Genomic DNA, 9737 nt, shown 5'->3' with positions numbered 1-9737 from the left:
TTAAGGATGAAATTCTTTTGTTGACGGTAACAGAAGCGATTCTAAATGAAAAAACCTGCGATTGAGACCAAATATTTTAAAGCATGATACTTTATTTATAGCTGAAGTAGTTAAGTGGTCAACGACCAAAAATACAATAAGTTAAATCAAGTGCCAGCTCCCAAATTCTTCGATTTGCTATGAAAGTAACCAGGAAAACATACAACAGATTGCAATTGATATACATAAATTCACCCTATAACTCCACAACCAGTATCAAAACATTTGGCTCGTGTTGTTTCAGTTAGGAAGTCCAATCGCTAAGCCATCAAATAGCAATGACAGTTGACCAGCTTGAAATGAGGGAATTGAATAGCCTGTGGGAACTCGAACTGCTGACTTTTAGCTTCCTCCCTCCGCTGGAGTGGAGGATCTCCGACCAACTTGGGTTGTGTTTGTTGTTCTTTGCTCGTGTGTGGCATCAGTTTCAGAGGCACGAACTCCAACTCTCCGCGACGACACTGCGTCTGGGGTGGCAGCAAACACTGCGATGCCTCCGAACTCGAATTCGAAGCCCATCCGAATCCGATTCGATGTGATGCGATGCGTTGGCCACGGAAGGAAGTGGAGTTCAGAACGCAGTGCGCAGAGCGAGTGGAGGGCCAACGGCCAAGGGCCACTCCAGCGTCCGAATGGGACTGAGGCCCAGGCAAAGAATCGGGGAGCGAAACTCAGTCTGGCTGGCGTCGGATTACGGGGCATGGCCATTAGCCATTAGCCATTTGCCATCAGCCAGTGGGGGCAATGCCAATTTATGCATGTTTGCTTTGCAATAATTGTCAGCGATGTCTAGGGTCGGCCAGGCAATTCCCATTCCGCGTCCAATTCCCAGTTCAAGATTGTCTGTAATTCGAATCGAACTTACTGGGCAGGCAGCCTTCGCAATTCTGAGAACGAGGCGGGCGCTCGTAAATTCAAGCGATCCGATCGCAGGCGATTTAGACGGAAAACACAATCTGGCATAGCATGGTCCCTGGATCATGGCGCGAGCGGCTCATTGAGGAAAGCGCTCTACACGCGACAAAAAAATTAGTTAAATATAGGTTTTAAATTGTAAACTTCCATAAGATTTCTCAGTTTTAAAGCCACTTTTAGCTTATAATGAGTTACTAGGCAAAAGGCAGGAAAAAGTAATTTTGAAACGAATTACAATTTTTTTTTCTTTTTTTTTAACACTTTGTTTCTGTTTACTATTTAATGTTTTGCCGGCTTGAGGTCCAATTTACAAAGGCATTATTGCTATATTCGGTTTCATTTCAAATATTGCATTTTATCGAAATAGTATGTTAAGTACGAAAAAGTCACGAAACCAAATTGTTTATCATAAAAACAAAAAACATTTTCTTTTCAGCTAATAAAAATATTTAAATTAACGATAAGTGCTTTCTTATTTATTGTGTGAAAAAGGAACGTTAACTAACAAGAAAAGATTTATTAGAACTCCAATGGCCTTTGACATTTGGCATCAAAAATTAACAATTATGTATTATACCGATTTGAAGACTTATTTTTCCTGTGTGCATTACCACGCAGCAGGCACGTGCACTGAATCCCCAAACAAGTCGATCGATCAGGTTGATGCCACTTTCAATTGCAAGTGCCTGCTGGCTGATTGATGTCCGTCCAGTGGCTTCAGCAGAAATCTGCTGGCACTTAAACTCGATCTTGGACCATGGTGACATCTGCCTGCGCGGATCGCCTTTGAGCGTTTCCGCGTGTCGCTCCTCTGGAGACGCCGGCGACGCGTGCTCTGTCCTTATCGGGCGCTAACCTCTCCATATTGGAGCAGGACCAGGACCAGCTGCCATCGGGCCACCTATTCCACTGGGTATCTGCCGACCAGCCGACCAGCCGACCAGCCGATCAGCCAACGATGGTGTGGCGCCATGGCGTGAGCCAAATTTGGCATTTGGTGAAATGTTTTCTGTCGGACGGGACAAGTGGCGTTTACTGCATTCCCCAAGGGGCGGCATTAGACGACGGATCCGTGTTCATAACTCATAATTTGAAGCCCCATACCCATACCCATACCGCTTCCTTCCCGCTGGTAGCCACTTAAAATCCACAATTTATCAATTTCTCTGGCAGGACTCGCTGCGATGAGACGATGAGATGTCCGGCGATAAGCCGCTACGAGCAAGGGCATTCGATGCCATTGGTCATGCATCATCTAATACACAGAGGTATTTTTATTTAGATAAATAAATAAATAATAAAAATGTAATATCATTCTAATAATCGCGTTTCTAACTAATATCACATTTACTATTACACCATATGAAAAATAAATGCTAAACTGTAGTGCATAAAATGTAGCTTAAACTAGAGATAAATGCTTGTTATTTTGAAGGACGCCTTAGGTTCTAGCTCCTTAGATTGATAACAATATTTGTTATGTTTTAAAAATCTTCCATTTGAATTATCTCAATAAAAAATATGTTGAAGAGCAATTCGTTTTTCTCTGTGTACAGCCAGCATCCAAGGATGCGACTCGTAAGTGTGCATAACCGAGTGGAAACGCATGAATCATCCGGCGTATGCGTGGGAGCATCCATTGTCATCGGTTTGGCCATTAGCGCGTACATCCATATGTCAGCGGATTCTCCCAGAGAAAAGCCACCCACGTTCAACTGGCTCAAGGGCTGCACTTCGTCTTCGGGGGATTGGATTGGCAAGGATTGGGGGAGGACGAGGACCACGCACAAGCCATTTTCCGGATGCGGGAAACCAAAGCTGTTGACAGAACTGGACAAATGAACCATTATTTATGTAATTGATACGGTGGCGGAGAGAGTGAGATGTATTACAAATGAGTAGGAATAAAAAGAGTGGCCATAATTTGTGGCATACTCTCCGGCGTTGACCTAAATGACCCACCAACGGGGTGGCAATTCCAAGCGATTCACCAGCAAAATGTGGGGAGAAATAAATACGAAAATATGTGAATGTATGTTAAGAGTCATAAAACTGAGATTCAAAGACATTTTTTTCGTTTTTTGAAGAAATTTTTATTTTTTTAAATCAAATCGTAAGTTAATGTTCTATAAAACGTTTATCAGTTAAATTACCCATCTCTAACTCAAATAAAATTAATTTTATATTAAATAAACTGTAAAAATAAACTTTTTAGCCAAATTTTAAAATTTTTAATTTATTTTTCTACGTATTCAATTTTTAAGGGAAACCTATCAGAGACTTTTAATTATTTAAAGAAATTTAAATATTTAACTATATTTTTATATACTTTTAAAACTGTTTTCAGAGACTTTATGTTTTAGATAGTTGATTTTTAGAAAAAATCGTTTTCTTGTGGTTTAGCAGTTAATTTAATTTGTGCTGTCTATTTGACACGCTCCAGATGATTTCTAAGAATTGAGTTGATTAGCAAGTGGTTTAATGTGTTGACTAATTTTCATCTACCATGGATTAATTTTGACACGCTCCAGATGATTATAATGGTTTAATTTGAAAGTGCCTTATATTATATTTGCAGTTTTTCCCACTCCTCTCCTAGTATTCCAATTAAGATGTTTTGGTCACAGTTAATTAGCTAAGCAAATTAGTTATTAAGTGTCGACACCTCCCCCACCCCAATCCTCACCCACTCGGCTGTCAATCAGCGTCGAGTGGGTCATTAAAAATACAAACGCCTGGGAAGATTTGTTAAGCTTACACGAGATGAATGTCTGAATGAATTGTGAATTAATGGATATCTGCCACTCTCCATCTTCCCCTCCATCGCATCGATTCTTATGTGTTTTGACTAATTTAATTGGCAATCAAGTATTCAGCGTTGGCTTAAATGACGATGGCGTGTGTCAGAAAGAAATAGGCAATCCCCTCCAGAATCAAAGCAAAATTAATTGCCTAGTTATTGGCCATTTGAATAATTACGCAGTTGGAGTAAGGATTCGGGACTTTCTAGACATAACTTTTAATCTCTTCCTCTCGCCGTCACTTACTTTGCCACTTCCACAGACAGAAAGGCGTCGACAGCAGCTTTTTTTGTTTATTTATTTGTATATTTTTGTATCGGCCTTTGCCAGCAGAAACTGGTTGGCATCCATCAGATTTTGGATACATTTATGCACATGCCTGGCGGGAACAATACGGTTTATTAATTATATTAAATGATTTCGCTTGTTCTCTGAGTTACTTGTAGCGATTTATTTCGCTGCAGGCCTCATCGCAGTCACATGTAATTATGCAAAAATTAACTCGACTCTGCTGTTTACTCATGACGGAAGTTGTTGCAGTGCCATCGGTATTGAGTATTAATTGCCATTATCTAATCTTGTAATCTGAGTCTGCTGGGGACGGGGGAGATAATGGCACGGCGATCAGTGATTCTTGATTTTATCTGTGGGAACAAACATAGAGGCATCCCAATAAAGATTGATTGCTTGGTAATTACTGTCATTTGTGGCACAGTAATCAAGAATCAAAAATAATTCTAGATACAGCTTAATTCAAGAAAATAAGAAACAATAGGAATTAAATATTTCCAAAGTTAAAAAAGTATCTATTTTAAAAGAAACCCCTCAAACTCTTGGATTCCAGACTTTCCCATTCTCCCGACTTCTTAGGGTAGCCAAACACATGCTACAACCCATCAATTAGCACACAGACTCACCTTTCTTCTTGAATTTCTCCGCCATAAATCTGGGAAAAGCTAGCTAAATCACTCGCCAGTCTTAAGTGCCGCCTTATCGGGCATAATCGCTGTTGAAATTTGCATACTGAGGCCACTAAATTTAGTCTAATAGGTTCTGAGCCGGACTGATGGGCTCAGCCAGCTGCGGTACTGGTCGGATATATGTGTCAATAAAAGTCGGGGTAATTAATTGCACGCCCCCCGAAATGGATGGCCGCCGTTTCCCAAGCTCCCAACTGGATAAATATATAGACTAAACATATATATATGGGCCGCTTAAAGATCACATTAACATCAAACGCGCACATTTTATGGCCTGTCAACCGATCGTTCTCCACATAGATCGATCGATAGCTCCCAGCTCGTGGCCAGACTCTCTCCTCTCCCCTTTTTTTGTTCCCTTTTAGACTTTTTGGCTAATTTCAGCCAATTTTAGAGTCACGATTTTAGAAACCCAAGCCGAAGCGGGATAAAATGGAAGCGAGAGACCGGGAAGATTCACTCATCCTCCGCTCGGCTGGCCCTCAAATTAATATTTATATTTATTATCATTATTTTGTGCAAACTTGTTCTTGGCCGTTTCGTTTCTAAACGTGTTAGAAAGGCTTGGTCTGGCTAAGTCGGGCCTTGCGAAATGGCATTAGAATCGGCCGGAGAGAGATACCTATATAAAAAGTCGGTTGACACCCGAGCGCTCTTGCTTAGTTTAAGACTTAGTCCCCGATCTCGGTGCTGTGATCATTCAAACGGAAACATCCAATAAAGACGGCCACGCTCATTGGCCAGAATCTGATTGAAAGTGCCCCAATCCTACTTAGTTTTAAAGATTCAATACAAATTTGCTTTTTTTGAGTAGTATAGAAACAAAATGTCAGCTCTGATCTGTGGAACTGTGTGTGCCTGCCTGGCCATTTTTCAGCTTATGCTGCAGTTGGTCCTGGCCAAGGACTACAGCTGGTGTGATCCCGCTCTGTGCGAGAATGGCGTCAAACACATTGCCTGCCGAAATACTGGAGTGAGTATTTATCATATAATGTATACAAATAATCGTTCGTACGATAAAAGTCAAATAACGTGGTCTTGCATATTAATCGCATGCATATTGGGGGATGAACGATGAAATATTTGTAAAAATGGCTGAATTGAGATGCTTCAACTCTCAAGGTCATTGCATGGTTAATTTATTTGTGTTTAAATTTAATCGCAACAGATCTTTGATCAGCTGGCAGTATCTTGTTTTAATGAGGATTTTGGCGAATTATAGTAGATAGAATCTTAATTGGAGCTCCCAATTGCAGTTTATATATTTTAAAACTTCATAGTCTAATAATCACTATTTTTTAGATCTAGAATTAGAATTTGTATTTGATTATACACAATAAACTTTGATGATTTTCGTTTTTAAAGAAATGCCCCCAAATATGTTTTAAAGAATTTTTCAATATAAATTTACATGTTTTGAACTGTTTTAAAGGGAAGTCAAAAACATTAAAAAAAGCTTAATGCTTAGCAAAACTAATATCTACTGTTTTATCCTCTTTCCACAGCAATTTGCCAGACGCTGCCAGCCGGACTCTGTCCAAGTGGACATAAGCCGTCACAAGGGGGATTTCCTGCATGCCCACAATAAAAGGCGAAACTTCCTGGCTTTGGGAAAAGTTCCGGGATATTATCCGGCCGCAAGAATGGCCACAATGGTGGGAACCAACCGAAAACATATTTTGTTCACCCCAATTATCAATATTGGTATCCTTAGGTGTGGGACGATGAGCTGCAATACCTGTCCATGCTGAACTCTCGCACCTGTAAGCTAGACCACGATGATTGCCACAACACCTACCGATATGCCAACGCCGGACAAAATCTGTGCGCCGTGTGGCGTCCAAGAGATCCGTATGTGAATGTGACCAGTTTGGTGGAGGAGTGCTTGGGCCTCTGGTTTAACGAGTACTCTCTGATAGACAGCAGCTTTATCGATGCCTTTAAGGTCACCTCTATTTTGTGCGTATCTTGATACCTTGATTATGTATAATCCATGTAAACTAATGGATTTTCTTTAAACAGTGAGGACTACGGACACTTTGCGGAGATGAGTGTGGACAAGAGTTTCGCACTGGGCTGCTCCATCATGAGATTCACACGGCCCGACTATCCCTCCGTCTACATCTACAACTTCATCTGCAACTATGCCTCACTGTACGCCCTGGGAGCTCCTGTCTATGAGACGGGCCATCCGGCTTCTCGGTGCACCACGGGGAAGAGCAAATTCTATCCGGGACTGTGTTCCACTCGCGAAGTGTACGATCCAAATTGGTAAATTGGTAAAAGGGATCCCAGGGGGACTCCCTGCACTCAGGTACAACTGCCAAGAGTATTTAGTAACACGTAGCCTTAGACCGAATACAAATACAAAATAAATGATCGCATCGATTCCAGCCACTTTGCATGATTTAATTCAATTTAGAGTCGTCATCGGGAGTCTGTCGCTGACTTCTGACCCGGCTAGCATTGCATAACCACCAGTGAGTTATGTACCCACAGATAGTGCTGTAAGGCAAAGCAGTTCGACCAAACAAAAAACAATGCGAATCGACAAAGAAAGCCAGTCCCAGTCTTCGCAGACTGGTTTGGCATACAGAACTTTCGTTTATTATTGGCCAACAACTCATAAAGATGTTCCCCAGCATATGCAAATGACGGTTTTTATTTGATTTGTGCGCAGAAGTTATTGATTTCTCCTTTGTGACTGAGAACCTGTCCGGGGATCTTTGAATGCGGTGCTTAGCGTGTGCAACAAGCAAAAACAAGCGGATAAATATACTTTTATAACAATACCCGATAGGCGAAGCTCATCAATTGGGTCAATGTCAGTGTCAAAGACTGGAAACACTAGAATTCTAAAGTCACTGAACTGTGTGAAACACCCACGTTGTCTTGAGTTGAAATGGGCCGAATTTGGACTAAGTTATTTTTTTAGAATTTTAATTTTTATGGGTGAACCTATATTAGACAATCTATTTCCAATCTATTTTTATTGTTGTGTATTTGTCAATAACAATGGGTAATGATTGGACAGATATACCCCAATTTTTCACTGGTGCCGTAACCAACCTTACGAAAGCTCAAACCTTAACTAAATGCTTCTACTTGGCTTTCTCTGACTTGAACTCAACTCAACTCAACTCAACTTAGAGATTAACGATCTAGTTAAACAGTCTGTTTTCGGCAAGGGAGCCGCGTGCCCAGAAAGTGGAGACTCTTCCCTTAGGGGCTTCTCCGGGGTTTATTGCTCGACTTTTCCTAGAATTCGTGCACTTTGAAGTTTCGGTGTGAACGCTCTTTGGAGATTGAAATTGAGACAAAGACAACGGCCCCCGAAAATGGAAATGATTCATAAAACGTCGCTTGACCTGTCTCAAGCTGCGGTTTCGTTTTCGGATTGAGATCGGGATCGGGATCGGGATCGGGATTTGATTCGGAATCGGAATCGAAATCGAAGTCGGGATTGGGATTGGTAGTGAGATTGGTAAACACCCGCCATAATAAATAAACAAACACCTGCAAATCAAAATTTCGTTATAAATATCGCCTTGCGGGTGGTCAGGACTTGCACTTGCATTCGAAACCTCATTGAGATCCAGTGAACATGGAGTCCGGAAGATACCTAATGATCGGTTGTCTGCTGACGATCTTGGTGGTTGTGACAGCCCAACCGCTGTCCTGGTGCGATCCGCAGTTGTGTCCAGATGACACGGTGCACATTGCCTGCAATAATGATGGGGTAAGTGAAGTTCATGAGTTCTCTTTGCAGCCGGAAATAAAACATATTTCATTTGCCCTTAGGAGTTCCATGAGAGTTGTTCTCCGGACGCCACCATGGTGGACCTCAAACCCTATCGCAATTTGATCGTGGATGAGCACAACAAGCGGAGGAACTTCATAGCCTCGGGATCACTGCCTGGTTACTATCCGGCCACGCGTATGGCCACCATGGTGTGGGACCAGGAGCTGGAGTACCTGGCCACGTTGAACCTGAAGACCTGCTATCTGGAGCACGACGACTGCCATAACAGCTTCCGCTTCAGGAATCTGGGTCAGAATCTATGCGGAGTGGATCGCCCGCGGAACTGGCCGATGAACGTGACCAATCTGGTGGAACAGTCACTGGGTTTGTGGTTCGGGGAGCACAAGCTGATCGACAGCAGCTACATAACTGACTTCCGGCTCACCAGTAATCTGTAAGTCGTCCGTTGTCCCAGATCTCCCCACTGACCCAGCCCACTAACTCCCTTTTTTGATTATTTATCAGTGAGAAGTACGGACACTTTGTGGAGACGGTGGTGGACCGGAATACCCATGTGGGCTGTGCCATGATGCGCTTCACCAATCCGCAGTACCCCTTCCTGTACATCTACAACACCGCCTGCAACTACGCCAGTGTCTATGCCATCGGAGTGCCGGTTTACAATGCCGGAGAGCCCGCCTCGGAATGCCGGACGGGCAGCAATCCGGCGTACCCCGCCCTCTGCTCCATCAAGGAGCAATACAATCCCAACTATAATTTGTACTAGCTAATGAACCAAACGGTGGAAACCAAACTAAAATAAATTATTGCTAATGAACCTAATCAAAACACCTCGATTTTTATTACTTTCTTTCGACAATTGCTCCCCCTGATTGATACGTCAAGTTTTGTTTATCGTCGTTCCGGCTGCTAAATTTGGCTTGTTGCTAATTGCCAATTCAGCGGGCACTCAATTATTAATGTTAACGGAAACAATCGAAAGCGGTTCTCGGACACTGGGCTCGGGCATCACAAATCTCGGCAGTGCCTTACTCATAAGGAGGTATTTACTTATACGTAAACGTAATTATCATTAACGCTTAAAAACATATCGATTTAAAGGTATTGCGTATTTATCATAAATTAAGAAACAAATAAAAATCACTTGATGATTTAATAAAGTTAATAATAATATTTTAATTGTGCTTTTGGTATACTTGGTAGGAGCCATCTTAACGAAACTACTGATTTTTGATGTGG

General features: G+C 42.0%; 2 protein-coding genes across 2 annotated transcripts; both read left to right on the top strand.

Annotated features, from left to right (window-relative positions):
- Positions 1–5411: 5411 nt before the first annotated feature.
- On the top strand, positions 5412–7128 carry LOC108145211 (antigen 5 like allergen Cul n 1). Its single transcript, XM_017270451.2, has 4 exons — positions 5412–5708; positions 6241–6390; positions 6450–6694; positions 6758–7128. The coding sequence occupies exons 1-4, from the start codon at positions 5562–5564 to the stop codon at positions 7008–7010; spliced, it is 795 nt and encodes a 264-aa protein (XP_017125940.1). The 5' UTR covers positions 5412–5561; the 3' UTR covers positions 7011–7128.
- Positions 7129–8310: 1182 nt separating this feature from the next.
- On the top strand, positions 8311–9326 carry LOC108145203 (antigen 5 like allergen Cul n 1). The gene is made up of 3 exons (XM_017270445.2): positions 8311–8474; positions 8537–8931; positions 9003–9326. The coding sequence occupies exons 1-3, from the start codon at positions 8340–8342 to the stop codon at positions 9262–9264; spliced, it is 792 nt and encodes a 263-aa protein (XP_017125934.1). The 5' UTR covers positions 8311–8339; the 3' UTR covers positions 9265–9326.
- The last annotated feature ends 411 nt before the right edge of the window (positions 9327–9737 follow it).

This window comes from Drosophila elegans, unplaced genomic scaffold (assembly GCF_018152505.1).
Source record: "Drosophila elegans isolate 14027-0461.03 unplaced genomic scaffold, ASM1815250v1 contig_183, whole genome shotgun sequence".
In the NCBI taxonomy this organism is placed as follows: Eukaryota; Metazoa; Arthropoda; class Insecta; order Diptera; family Drosophilidae; genus Drosophila; species Drosophila elegans.
This window is presented reverse-complemented; position numbering and strand designations above follow the sequence as displayed.

What these genes read in the sequence shown, in the direction of transcription:
- LOC108145211 (XM_017270451.2), top strand. Translation starts at nt 5,562, where the DNA reads ATGTCAGCTCTGATCTGTGGAACTGTGTGTGCCTGCCTGGCCATTTTT. An exon ending in TTGCCTGCCGAAATACTGGA is followed by an intron (nt 5,709 to 6,240) that starts GTGAGTATTTAT and finishes CTCTTTCCACAG; the next exon opens with CAATTTGCCAGACGCTGCCA. An exon ending in TTTAAGGTCACCTCTATTTT is followed by an intron (nt 6,695 to 6,757) that starts GTGCGTATCTTG and finishes TTCTTTAAACAG; the next exon opens with TGAGGACTACGGACACTTTG.
- LOC108145203 (XM_017270445.2), top strand. Translation starts at nt 8,340, where the DNA reads ATGGAGTCCGGAAGATACCTAATGATCGGTTGTCTGCTGACGATCTTG. An exon ending in TTGCCTGCAATAATGATGGG is followed by an intron (nt 8,475 to 8,536) that starts GTAAGTGAAGTT and finishes ATTTGCCCTTAG; the next exon opens with GAGTTCCATGAGAGTTGTTC. An exon ending in TTCCGGCTCACCAGTAATCT is followed by an intron (nt 8,932 to 9,002) that starts GTAAGTCGTCCG and finishes ATTATTTATCAG; the next exon opens with TGAGAAGTACGGACACTTTG.